Genomic DNA, 14395 nt, shown 5'->3' on the forward strand with positions numbered 1-14395 from the left:
ATGGTTCACGCACGTCCGACATAGTGCGAGAGTGACTTACTTCCTGGCCACTGATCGGGCCTCGGAGTCTGCATCATGGACTCCTTTCTTGATGGTCTCTGTCAGAACAGCTACATTCCTGTGAGGGATCAAGAAGAGTAGGAACACAAAGCTTCATTCTCCCTGCATGCAGCATCCCAATACCCCCCTCTCCACCAAAACCACCGCAACATAAAAAGCTACGGTTACGTCCCAAATACCAACACTATTCCCTATATAGTGCACTACTTTTGTCCAGAGCCCTATGGCACCCTATTCCCTATATAGTGCACTGCTTTCGACCAGGGCCAACAGGGCTCTGTTGGGTGCCATTTGGGACGCAAGGCAAATCAATGAGAAGGGGACCCGAGAGCTCCCCTGACATCCCGGTCAGAGATTTGGTTTCACATCAATGATGAAGCACAGTGTGCTTTTATGGGATAGATATCCCTCCCTGGCATTGCCATGGAAACTGCTGAGATGAGGAGCCACTCACTGACAACAACGCTGTTTCATATTACCTGGACGGGCTCATCACAAACTCACTGGACAGTAGCTAGAAAAAAAGGTTTACAGTACAGTAGCTATCTACAACACGGCAATACAATATTGAGTTGTTGAGGAGGGGGGACAACTAAGTATGAGTCTATAGGCCTGTCTAGTAGCAGCCGTTAAAACGTACCTCTCTAGAGAGTTGGTCTGCCACTCCTGCAGCAAGAGGTCCAAAAACTCAAAACAGCGCCTGGAAATAGAACAAGAAGACTGTCAGGGAAAATAAACAGACGCTCAGCTGGAGTGCGATCAGGGATAAGACTTCCTGAGGCTATTTCTTTGTTTGTTTACCTTCTTACGGCCACAGATTTCGACAGACAGCTGCTGGTCACGATAGGAATGAGACGAGGGTAGTGTGTATGCTGGAAGACAGAGAGAGGACAGAAATATAGGCATCGTCATGTCACAGGTCCAGTTTACACTCCTTACGTTACTAGCTGTTCTAGTATAGAAGTGTGAGGAACACACAAGGCATCTTTGGAGAACAAATCGCAAGCAACCACCAACAAGGAACGCCCACATAGGAATGCAGTGGAATGTCATTCGCAGCCCTCGGGAAGGAAAAATGTGTGTTAGCGTTCCAAACAAAGAAAGGCTAGCCTCATGACCATTTTGTCTGACTGACACTCATCTGAACCACCCAGCTCAACTCAACTTCATTCAAAATGTGAATAACTTTATGGCTCACTCACCCTGATGATGAGTCGTATGACAGCGATGCCGGATGTGGCCATGACCTTGGCCGAGTTAGAGACCAGGGTTAGGAGAGTGGGCATGATGGACTCTGCACAGTGGTCAAACCTGTTCCCCAGGATGTAGGACAGGTGGCTGCAGGATAGAGGGACCATACGGACACAAGTTATTATGATATCAACACCATCTTATTTTATACTGATGGGGCTGTACAATAAAGAGGGGGGGGGGAATATTCCTAAAATTCTTTTAAGTTTCAGTTGTTTTTTTTTATTGCATAACGTAATTATAGTATGGCTTCGGTAACATTAAATAAAGCTTGTTTGATTTTGAATTGATACCGTGAGGAAGAGAATAGGACGAGAGGTCTCCTTACCCCAGAGTGATACAGGCCTCTCTGACCACCTGAGAGCGCAGGTCTTTAGCGGACATCTTGAAGGCTGCCTCCGTGAGACGCAGCTGCTGGGAGAAACCGTCAAAGTCCACCGCTCCCGCCAGGAGCAGAGAACGCATCTTCTTCAACTAGAGAAGAAGAAGACCGTCAATCAATGTCACACTTCCAATCAAATGATAGACGTGGCCGCTTAATAGAACAGCCACTTAATGGTCACTGGCTACAATCCAAAAATCCACACTTGGAATGCATGGCCAATACATTGCGTCAAGTTGTACGCTAGCGTGGATACTGGAATGTAGCCAGTGTGATGAAGTCATCTGGAGGTGAGGGCCGATTGGATGGTCGTCTCTTACCGCAGTGACTCTGTGCTCCCAGTCTCGTTTGTCGTCGGCCAGCACCTCTCTGATCTTGGTCATGGCGTCCTCCATTTCCCTGTTAGAGAAAAGCTGAGAGGAGGAGAAGAAGAAGAACCACTTAAGAGAAAGCACATTGCTAATGTGTTTAATATACTACTTGTAACATAGGGCCTGTTTCTCGTGCCCAAGCGAGAATAGCGCAGAATGATTTTGATATTGTGATGAAAGTGAACACATACTTCCATAGTGGACACTTCCTCGAAGGCACGGATGAAGTCCTCCTCATCCACAGCCCCTGCAGCAGCCGCACTAGGACCATCTCTCCCTGATATAAGCAGAGGGACACCAGGTCGAATTGTTAACTTTACCAGGAAGCTATTCTAGTAGGCAATTATTCACACAAATGTTAAACTTGGATTGGCTGCAGCCTTATGGAGTTCATGCAGGGTATATCACGCTCAATTCTCATTATCCCATGTTTCTATCAATCTGTATTCTGTTTCTCTCGGTGTTCTGGTTCCATTACATAATCCTCACCATCTGCACTGTCCCAAGGGTACAGATAGACACTAGACAGCTCCGCAGTGACTGGGTTATAGAGACACTATCTCTGTTATAGACACTAGACAACTCCACAGTGACTGGGTTATAGAGACACTATCTCTGTTATAGACACTAGACAACTCCACAGTGACTGGGTTACAGAGACACTATCTCTGTTATAGACACTAGACAGCTCCACAGTGACTGGGTTATAGAGACACTATCTCTGTTATAGACACTAGACAACTCCACAGTGACTGGGTTATAGAGACACTATCTCTGTTATAGACACTAGACAGCTCCACAGTGACTGGGTTATAGAGACACTATCTCTGTTATAGACACTAGACAACTCCACAGTGACTGGGTTATAGAGACACTATCTCTGTTATAGACACTAGACAGCTCCACAGTGACTGGGTTATAGAGACACTATCTCTGTTATAGACACTAGACAACTCCACAGTGACTGGGTTATAGACACTATCTCTGTTATAGATAGCAGACAGCTCCACAGTGACTGGGTTATAGAGACACTATCTCTGTTATAGATAGCAGACAGCTCCACAGTGACTGGGTTATAGAGACACTATCTCTGTTATAGACACTAGACAACTCCACAGTGACTGGGTTATAGAGACACCATCTCTGTTATAGACACTAGACAGCTCCACAGTGACTGGGTTATAGAGACACTATCTCTGTTATAGACACTAGACAGCTCCACAGTGACTGGGTTATAGAGACACTATCTCTGTTATAGACACTAGACAGCTCCACAGTGACTGGGTTATAGAGACACTATCTCTGTTATAGACACTAGACAGCTCCACAGTGACTGGGTTATAGAGACACTATCTCTGTTATAGACACTAGACAGCTCCACAGTGACTGGGTTACAGAGACACCATCTCTGTTATAGATAGCAGACAGCTCCACAGTGACTGGGTTATAGAGACACTATCTCTGTTATAGACACTAGACAACTCCACAGTGACTGGGTTATAGAGACACCATCTCTGTTATAGACAATAGACAACTCCACAGTGACTGGGTTACAGAGACACCATCTCTGTTATAGACACTAGACAGCTCCACAGTGACTGGGTTATAGAGACACTATCTCTGTTATAGACACTAGACAGCTCCACAGTGACTGGGTTATAGAGACACTATCTCTGTTATAGACACTAGACAGCTCCACAGTGACTGGGTTATAGAGACACTATCTCTGTTATAGACACTAGACAACTCCACAGTGACTGGGTTATAGAGACACCATCTCTGTTATAGATAGCAGACAGCTCCACAGTGACTGGGTTATAGAGACACTATCTCTGTTATAGACACTAGACAGCTCCACAGTGACTGGGTTATAGAGACACCATCTCTGTTATAGACACTAGACAGCTCCACAGTGACTGGGTTACAGAGACACCATCTCTGTTATAGATAGCAGACAGCTCCACAGTGACTGGGTTATAGAGACACCATCTCTGTTATAGACACTAGACAGCTCCACAGTGACTGGGTTATAGAGACACTATCTCTGTTATAGACACTAGACAGCTCCACAGTGACTGGGTTATAGAGACACTATCTCTGTTATAGATAGCAGACAGCTCCACAGTGACTGGGTTATAGAGACACTATCTCTGTTATAGACACTAGACAGCTCCACAGTGACTGGGTTATAGAGACACTATCTCTGTTATAGACACTAGACAACTCCACAGTGACTGGGTTATAGAGACACTATCTCTGTTATAGACACTAGACAACTCCACAGTGACTGGGTTACAGAGACACTATCTCTGTTATAGACACTAGACAACTCCACAGTGACTGGGTTATAGAGACACTATCTCTGTTGTAGACACTAGACAGCTCCACAGTGACTGGGTTATAGAGACACTATCTCTGTTATAGATAGCAGACAGCTCCACAGTGACTGGGTTATAGAGACACTATCTCTGTTATAGACACTAGACAGCTCCACAGTGACTGGGTTACAGAGACTCTATCTGTGTTAGACACTAGACAACTCCACAGTGACTGGGTTATAGAGACACTATCTCTGTTATAGACACTAGACAGCTCCACAGTGACTGGGTTATAGAGACACTATCTCTGTTATAGACACTAGACAACTCCACAGTGACTGGGTTATAGAGACACTATCTCTGTTATAGACACTAGACAACTCCACAGTGACTGGGTTACAGAGACACTATCTCTGTTATAGACAATAGACAACTCCACAGTGACTGGGTTATAGAGACACTATCTCTGTTATAGACACTAGACAACTCCACAGTGACTGGGTTACAGAGACACTATCTCTGTTATAGACACTAGACAACTCCACAGTGACTGGGTTACAGAGACACTATCTCTGTTATAGACACTAGACAACTCCACAGTGACTGGGTTACAGAGACACTATCTCTGTTATAGACACTAGACAGCTCCACAGTGACTGGGTTATAGAGACACTATCTCTGTTATAGATAGCAGACAGCTCCACAGTGAATTATCTTCCATACAAATCCTGGACAGAGGTCATTATTCAAGGCTCTACGCTGACCTTTTTTACAAAAAGTTGGAAGAAAATTGCGCACACAAACAAATTTAGGAGCACAATGAAAAGTACTTGAGATATTAAAGCTAGAATCATTCATTTTTCTAGGCGCACTGGGGCTCCTAAATGAAAATTCCATGTGCATACGTGAGTAAAATGGTTGCACCGCAGAGCCCTGTTATTACCCATTGCCAAATAAAGGCTTATCTAGATAATCCAGTCATCATGTCTAAAAAACATAAACAATGCACGCACACAGACAGACGCACGCACACAGACAGACGCACGCACACAGACACAAGGATTCTCGAGGAAGCAAATGAAAGGAATACTGTGGTAGAAGAAAGAACAAATGACATTTGACAATGTTAAAATACACATGGCTCGACGTAACATCACTTATACACTCTCTGCTGGTGCGAACAGGAAGGGACGTCTCACCTGTTGATTTGGTGCTGGAAGCAGAGCTGGGCCTACGGAACGACCCCATGCTCACTGCCTTCTTCCCTGACGAGGGGCCCTTAGAAGAGGAGGACCGCCCCCCGTCCACCGAATCATCATCATCATAGTTCTTATCTGGGAGGGAAGGCAAAACAGAGGATTCAAGTTATTTACAGTCTGGCACAATTTGAATGCTGACTGTACTAAACAAACTAAGAACGTTTTATATCAGCACCATGTGCTCAATCCCATCCTCTCCTACAACAACACAGCAGCCTGCATAACCTTGTGTCATTTACACAAACACACGTTGGGGGGAGGGGTCATCAGAGTTCATTCTGTAGGTAATTGTCTCGGTCTGATTCCGGTAACCGGTGGTTGCGCCCTCATGCTGTGGAAGTGAAGTGACTACCCCCCCAAACGGTAGTGTACTGAACACGTCAGTCCCGGTCAGTCGGCCCGGAGGGAGCAGAGTAGTCTGCCAGACCAGCGATCAATGAAACACAACCCCGTGCATTATTCAGAGGTCCACGCAACACAGGGGCAGCACACCAACACATCACATCGGTTATGTGCCATCTACCTCACATTGTTTCTCTCCCCCATTGCAATATTAAAACGAGGCACGCTGTCAATATCACAACAAGGTGAGCCTCGAATAAACCAGCCTCCTATAAAACCCAGCTCTGAGCACACCGCTGTCATCAATACCAGTTGTGATGAGGGTAGCTCATACAATCCAGACATTGTTACTGATAGCCTTCAGATTATCTGAGCTTTCAGTCTTTATAGTGCGTACTCTGTACCCAGCAGTCCTCTCCGGTCTGTCACTCCTCAGCTGAAAATGTCTTCATCTTAGTGGCAGGTGACTCCCTCCCACACTTTTGACCTGACCCACATTCCTCCACGGCGCTCATTAATATTAATACAATGGGTCTCTCCTCCACCCCCACCCCCCACCACGTGTCAAGAAGAAAGAGAAGCAGAGCTTACAGGCACAGATCTTCCTGCAGACGAGTTTCCTCAGCATGTCGACAGACAGTCCAGTCCAGACCCCCTCCTCATAGTCTCCCGTCTCCACAGGTCTCCCAGCTAGCTCCCTCGCTGCAGGCAGCTAGCAGTACCAGCTACACTCTCCCCTCGCTGGTGCGTGAGCACCCGTGGCTCAGGCTATGGCTGCCCTCCTGCTGCACAGTTCACACTCTCTCCCAGTAACACACAAGCGCTTGCTGTGCTGTGATGCTAGGTGCCCCTCCCTACTGAGCACAGTGAGCCCGTAGAGCAGGGACGACAGAGAAAGCAGATGGACAGCTCCACCTCCCACAGGGGGGAGAGGAGGCAAGGACACACCCTCTCTATCACCATGATATGACACCCAGTCTGGGAGTGGGAGGAGTCAGACAGAAAGTGATGAGCGGTGAATTCAATCTTAACAGGTCAGTGAGCCTAGCGCCATCACTGGTGAGTGATGAGAGACATGGGGGAATATCACACTCCATCTACAGGCGGTTATTCTCTGTCCTTCAAGATCATTTATCTTAACAGATGTGCAATTTGTCAGCACAGACAGCAGAGCAAAAATGGAAGGAAATTCACGGGTGCAGGATGAGCTGCATGCAAATGCAGGCTTCGAAGCCAGCAGAGAGGGTATAGTTTAGGTTCAGGATACAGTGTTTGCATTGTAAATAAAGACTGCGTTTTTTCTGGATAAAAAAAGGGGGGGGGAAAGGGCCTTAGTTGGTGGGTGTGGCCATGGGAGTGGCCATGGGAGTGGCCAATGGTGCAGTCACAGTCCAAAAACTTCAGAAGCTGTTTTACAGCAAATTTCCTGCAATTATTTTGTCATGGCTTATGCTATCAGAGTGACTCAAACGTTATAACAAAATCAATGGGGGCCCCATGCCATGACAAAAATACTCAATTTTTTACATTTTGGATTTTCCCTGACTCTCTAGCTTTTATTTACGTGATTGTTAGTTTTACTTCCTTTAAGTTTACACTGAAAACGTTCTTCAATCCGAAAAAAAAAAACACTTAGGCGCCCTGCCCAATACTTTTCTATGCAGAAAAACCCTGGCCTCTGTGTGAGCAAAGAGCAACTGGTCTGAATACAAAACATCCTGTGTCTTTAAAGAACATAGACAACAGTGTTTGGATAGACAATTTTAGACACAGAACCTATGGTTCCAGGTCAATATGCATGAGTGCATCCTAAAAGAATACAACAAAAATCAGCAATGAATCATAAGCACATGAGACCTACTTTATAATGCAGTAATGTCACGCAAACCAGACGTTCACTAATTCCTCCACTAGATGGCAGTGCCCCCTGATAAATGCACCAGTTGTTTGAGAAGAGAGCAACAACAGCTTCAACCTGAAAGTGATACTGTGGATTTCAACCTACAGTACCTCTGAGGAAAAGGCTCCATTATTCTCCACGGTACCGGAGGACACCGACTATCAACACACAGCTAGCTCTTCCTCTTCACCATCCGATACCTTGAACACAAACCAGCCATTCCTCTCACAGAGAGACTTTCTCACCGGGGAACGAGCTACTCAAGCACCGGACAACACAGGAGCAGCATAATTCAACAGCCCCATTCGTTTCAAACATGAATGCAATTTCTGCAAGGAAACACATACATTTCAGGAGTCATTTCTCACAATCAACTAGACAAATAGGAGTGAAACGAAGCCAGCGTCAAAACAATCCATCCGGTGTGGCCTGAATGAATGAATGTTAAATAGGCCTACATGTGCACATAACCAATCCCATGCATACATGGACTCTCTTCACTCTGGTTAGATCTCCATTGTTATGAAAGAAAAGCAACGTAAATTAACATTTAATTTGTTTGTTTTTTTAAATCATAAAGTTAGCGTGGAAGAGGTGAACAAATTGTTGCTGGCCAGTAATGTTAATAATGAGCAACCACCTGGTATTGACAATTTAGATGGAAAGCTACTGAGGATAGAATATGTTGCAGCTCCTATTTCTCATATCTTCAATATGAGCTTGGAGAATCCCCCCCCCCTTCAGACCTCAAAGGAACCATCCTTTTCTGGTTCTAACAGCAGACCAATTTCAGTGCAGCCTTTGATATTATTGACCATAATCTGTTAGCGGAAAAACATATGTGTTATGGCTTTAAACCCTCTGCTTTTGAGCAAGTATATGGCAATCTAATAGAAACAGAAAAACTGCAATTCTGTCTTGGCCCGTTACTGTTTTCTATTTTTACTAATGATTTACCACTAGTTAGTTTCAGAATGAGTGGCCAACAAATAAACTAGTTCTGAATATATCTAAGAGCATAGTATTTCAGTACAAATCATTCCTTAAGCTCTAGATCAGGCGTCTCCACACCTTTTCTAACATGAGAGCTACTTGTAAAAAATGAAACATGTCACGAGCTACACATTTTTTCTAGCTTTCAAATAGGAACATTCTTCTATTTTCCTCTCCCCTGCAACTCTTCGCCGTTCCATACTGTACAAGAGAAAGTTACGCACTGTTTTCTGTCAATATACCTGGTAAAATAATGGTTAATAAACAACTTAAGGGGGAGCTCATAAAATTATATTTTTTATTTGTATTCTCCCTGGTTTTAGATTTTGTTTTGTTTTTCACTCTCAAAAATCTAATTGTTCATAGAGAAACAACGGAATTAGATGTTCTGAGTCTGAATGTCATTGGTTAAATCACATCAGAAGACATTATTTTTTAGGTCTGGATAAAACCAGACCTAAAAGGGCATCTGGCCCTTTAATTGCACATCTAGCGAGTGACGAATGTGCCGGTCTATTGACAATTCTGCACTCCTGCTTCTCATTTCATGGAAAAGTTTGAAAAGAACAAATAATATGATACAAATGATATAATTCTGCCAGGTAAGCCTACTTTGTATATAACATTTAATTGAGATAGTTTTGGGGAAAGTATTTCTGTCAACACACAAGACGGTCATCACATCAACTGGCTACACACAAAGTGATAGACAAACATGTGCACCACAGACAGATGGGCAATATTGCTGGAAATGAATTGTAGCATCTCCCTCGCAAGCACATTTGATGTGTGGGTTCAAGTGAAAGCTAGGATGTGTCCTTGGTCTCAAGATAACAGTGCACGCTCAGAGAAAGCATTTGTAAGCAAAGCCTCAGTACAGTAAGAATGTACTGCTCCAAACGACATGATAGCCTGGTCAGCTTACTGACGTCAGTCAGTAGAGTTTTAAGAGAGCGTATTCTTATTGTGTGTGTGACTGGTGGAACTGGGTGTGAGTGTGGTGCGGGAATGAAAATGGACATGCAAAACAAGTTTATGAGAACAGGAGGAAACTCCATATCAAGGGGACTTTGTTAAATTGATGAATAAGTCCAAAGGCCACGCACTAAACCTTAGTCTACCGCCCGTAAAGGCTTAGCTAACACGGCAAATGGGTTTAGTTCATTTCGATGCACCTGACAAGGCGAATGAGGTAGATGAAGCCCGTCTGACGACTCTGTTCCAATGAATTGAACGGACTGGAGTGATGGATCTCTAAAAAGGTAGGTAAAGTACGTAGCTAAAGTGAAGGATTCCATTGAGACTTCAGCTGGAGAAAACTCCAACACGGTGGCTGAGGTGAAGGATTCAATTGAAGCCTTTAACGGGGAGGAATCTCCATCTGTAGCTCATTTAAGAGCTGAACGGCACAGTTGCTGAGGTGAAGAACTGTGGCCGAAGCCTTAGCTGGAGGAATTGTCGCATTTCCATTGTCGTTTTCGGAGCACTTGCATTCAGGAGAATCTATGAATCACATTATTATAACGAATAGTATTGACTTCAAAAGGGAGGACCAAGGACACGGGTGGCTCCTAATGTGAGATTCTCGTTGGTGTTTGCAGAACAACTGGTTCTGTGAGATTAGGATCAGAACCTGCAATTGTAACAGTAAGAAACAAACGGATGACTGCAGTGTAGCTGTTATAAGGAGTACATGTTGCATGGATTGCTAATTCATAACAATATGAAAGTGTGTAGTCTTACTATAAATGTATGTATGTACTTCATGTCTATTAATGCTATGGATTGTAAATGTATTTTAATTTATTTAGTTCTGTACATGTCTATTAATGTTATGTAATATGTTGTTTAATGTAGTTCTGTAGTTCAGCTGTAATTGTCTGTTAATGTTCTATACTATCAAATGTTTTATGTTTGTGTGGACCCCAGGAAGAGTAGCTGCAGGTTTGCCTGTAGCTAATTGTGGAGCCTAATAAAATACAAAAAAAGACTAAATACTATAAAAGCACTACCTAGCTGTAACTCTACCCAACCGACAGAAGGCACCTCTGCCAGTCATTCAGTGCCCCTAATTCACAATTTGTGCGTCACAAGTGCACTGGGCGGAGGGCTATTCACAGAGCACAGTGGGCACCTTAATTGACTGTCTACTGGCAACAAGGAAGTGATGAGGAAGTAGACAGGAAGTAAGTCAGTCCTCCTCTCTTTCTTCTGACCAAAACATGTGTCCAAGTTCTCCAAAGGGGAGGAATATGAGTTAAAACGAACCAAGCTAACATCATCTTAGTACAATGTCAAACACAGTAACATAAACAGCCCAAACTATTTCCTTTAGAAGAAATGAAAGAGACACATCCTGTATGAAATCTCCTGCACTTCTCACCAACATCGCTTCCTTTCATTTACCTATGGAGGCCACCTGTAAACACCATATTCATAGTCATAACATAGGCTAATAATCCCAATGCAAACACGACTACAGCTAATCTACCTATGCAGTAGCTATAAAAGGCCTTTGTAGAGAGAAAAGAGATCCATACCTTCTCCTGTGGTCATAGCAGAGCTGTTGATTCCACACACTAAACAGAGCTAAGTAACAGTGAGCAACAAGGACAAACACTGCCGTAGGTCTGCCTCTTCTCTATTGTGTCTACCTACCGTACTCCAGGCTACTCCTTCCCCTCCCCTCTAGCTAGGTCTTGTGACTGCACGGATGACAAAATGACACCACTCTCTTCTCCAAAATAAGAGCCTGCAGCAGAGTCCCTGGTGTTGCTACCTCTTCCTAGGCTAATCCTCTCTGTCTCTCCCTTTCCCTTCGCCAGCCCCATAGCCCAGATACAAATCCAGTATTAGGGCTATGCCGTACAAAAAATGAAAACGAGTGTTTCTCATTGGGCAAATTCAGATGTAATACCTCCCTGTTTCAATCGGGTTGGTACCAAATGAATAGGACATAGGATTCCTGGGCAGAGAGAGAGAGAGGTTCTTTCCACTTGCCTGGACAGTTGACATTCATGAGCTGTCAGCTGCACAGGAGAGGGAGCCCTTTGAAGTATCTGGTGTGTTAGAGGCAAGGCCAAGGCATTGCCTTTATGCCTGGTTAACCTTCGAGCCGCACAAGGGGGGAAAAACTGTGTTAACAGCAAAGGGTTTTCCCCTTTCTTTGGCCCACTAGGTGAATAGAAAACTCCAATGAGATGTCGGGCAATGACGTCATTGAGGCATTACCATAAAAGAACTAGCATGACACTTTGCTTTGGCCAATTTGCTCAGGTTTGATATGAAGTCGTTCAGCCTGCTAAATGAAAGCAGAGATTACAGCAGCTCCAGTCTAATCTCTACAGGGTGAACTCTTGTGATGAAAGTGAAGCCTCGCGACCACAGCAATTACACCCTTTATGTCCCAGACTTAACAGGCCTGAGGAGAGGAAAATGAGACGGCCGCAGCAACAAAGACACACAGCTCCGATATCAGTCGGTCCTGCTTCAATACTGCTGCGTCAGCGTAAGGCCCTACTCCGTGTGCAGAATACCAAGAACATGTCCAATAGAGAGCAGCTGAAAGGAGAATCTGACCCCCTGCCTGCAGCCCTGCATTGCTGCAGAGAGACTGCTCAATGCATACTAACTGTTCTCTTCTGAAAGAGCCTGCACACGGAACTGGTTCCTCTGTTGTTGGTTTTCTGTCCAGCTCTGAGTGGTCTGAGCCCAGGTTCTGTATCCACAAAGCGTCTCAGAGTAGGAGTGCTGATCTAGGATCAGGTCCCCGCCTGTACATACATCTCATCTTAATTTGACCAGTTTCACACAGCAGGAAAATAACACTACAGCAACAGGAAATATGAATTACTATGTGCATTATCATTAATAGACATGTTTGTAGGTGTTGATCAATTTTTCCCGTTAGGGCAAATTACAAACTTTAGAAGCCTTTCTAAACCTCAAATACACTATAAGTTGCATTTCATGCTGGGCAGGAACATTCTCTGCAACAACGGTGATCAAATGAAGATAGCAGCTGTGTATAATTTGATGCATTGTGATCTAAAAGCCAAAACTGATCCTAGATCAGCAATCATACTCAGATGCTTTATTGATATGGGATCCCCCATCAACTCCATAAGCATAGTCATAATCCCGGTGCACTGCTTGCACTACACCCGAACGTTTCAATATAACAAAGCTCAATGGAAAGGGATGAATGTTTCCATGTGTTGTTGGACAGAGAGAAAGTACAACAGTGGGAGCAAAGGAAGTACCATGCTTACCTGAGACAGGGGACAGGATCATGTTCCCTGTTCTTTGAACTTCATCAAATTTACTGAAAATGACATTCAACCTGGAAAGACAAAAGACGGTATATTGTTTTAAAGGCATCATCATACAATTATGACGGGGCGCAAGCCTAAAAGCAGACAGTCGGGCTCCCTGGAGATACCAGAGAACTGGGTCGTGGTGATTGCACTTCAACAGAAAGCCTTGGTATCGGATATACAACAGAGGATGAAGGTACCGTGACTGTGGCAGTCCTTTTTTCCCCAGGTCCATCCGCACCCTCTCCCCGACGTGTCTGTAGATTTCAACAAGACAGTTCATGGCCCCGTCTCGCACCTGTGTGTCAGGAAATGAAACAGGGCAGATTAACACGGCTTCACTCATCTGTCTGCCCACTAACCGCTCGACTCTGCGGACATAATCATTTGTCTGGATTGAACATAAAATTAGATGTAAAAAAGACAGAGATCCTCTCTTATTGACTGTAATAGTCAATTTAGTTGTGCATATGAAACTGACAATGACAAAAGATGGCTGGCACTATATCAGTACAGGAAGAGAGGTCCATGGACACAGCTTCCGGTTCCCGACAGGAAGTGGGAAATACTGTTGAAGTGCGTGATGACAGGAGACAGCGCAAAGGTCAACCACCAGAGAGTTCTAAAACACCAATAATACTGTTGTCAAAGTCAAATCCAGTTTAACACCACAATGTACACTGAACAAAAATATAAACGCAAAATGTAAAGTGTTGGTTCCATGTTTCATGAGCTGAAATAAAATATCCCAGAATTTTTCCATATGCACAAAAAGCATATTTCTCTCAAATTTGTTTACATCCCTGTTAATAAAAGGCCACTCTAAAATGTTCACTTTTGTAACACAACACAATGCCACAGGAGCGCGCAATTGACATGCTGACTGTGGGAATGTCCACCAAAGCTGTTGCCAGAGAATTAAATGTGAATTTCTCTACTATAAGCCGCCTCGAATATAATTTTAGAGAATTTGGCAGTATGTCCAACCGGCCTCACAAGCGCAGACCGCATGTTACCACACCAGCCCAGGACCTCCATATACGGGCTTCTTCACCTGCGGGATTGTCTGAGACCAGCCACCCGGACAGCTGATGAAACTGAGGAGTATTTGTCTGTATTAAAGCTGTTTTGTGGGGAAAAACTAATTCTGATTGGCTCCCAAGTGGGTGGGCCATGTCTGAACCTCTGCCCAGTCATGTGAAA

At 44.3% G+C, this 14395-nt stretch overlaps 1 protein-coding gene across 3 annotated transcripts in view; it reads right to left on the reverse strand.

Annotated features, from left to right (window-relative positions):
• The window catches only part of LOC120033108 (CLIP-associating protein 1-B-like), a 38635-nt gene that overhangs the window by 18626 nt on the left and 5614 nt on the right, over window positions 1–14395 (reverse strand). For all 3 annotated transcript variants that reach the window (XM_038979368.1, XM_038979370.1, XM_038979369.1), the window contains exons 7-16: window positions 13393–13490; window positions 13148–13218; window positions 5582–5716; window positions 2256–2341; window positions 2014–2106; window positions 1640–1785; window positions 1263–1398; window positions 862–932; window positions 701–760; window positions 41–118 (exon numbers count right to left, since the gene is read on the reverse strand). In XM_038979368.1, coding sequence (XP_038835296.1) covers window positions 41–118; window positions 701–760; window positions 862–932; window positions 1263–1398; window positions 1640–1785; window positions 2014–2106; window positions 2256–2341; window positions 5582–5716; window positions 13148–13218; window positions 13393–13490 — 974 coding nt within the window. The remainder of the gene's footprint in view (window positions 1–40; window positions 119–700; window positions 761–861; window positions 933–1262; window positions 1399–1639; window positions 1786–2013; window positions 2107–2255; window positions 2342–5581; window positions 5717–13147; window positions 13219–13392; window positions 13491–14395) is intronic.

This window comes from Salvelinus namaycush, chromosome 40 (assembly GCF_016432855.1).
Source record: "Salvelinus namaycush isolate Seneca chromosome 40, SaNama_1.0, whole genome shotgun sequence".
NCBI classification, from domain to species: Eukaryota; Metazoa; Chordata; class Actinopteri; order Salmoniformes; family Salmonidae; genus Salvelinus; species Salvelinus namaycush.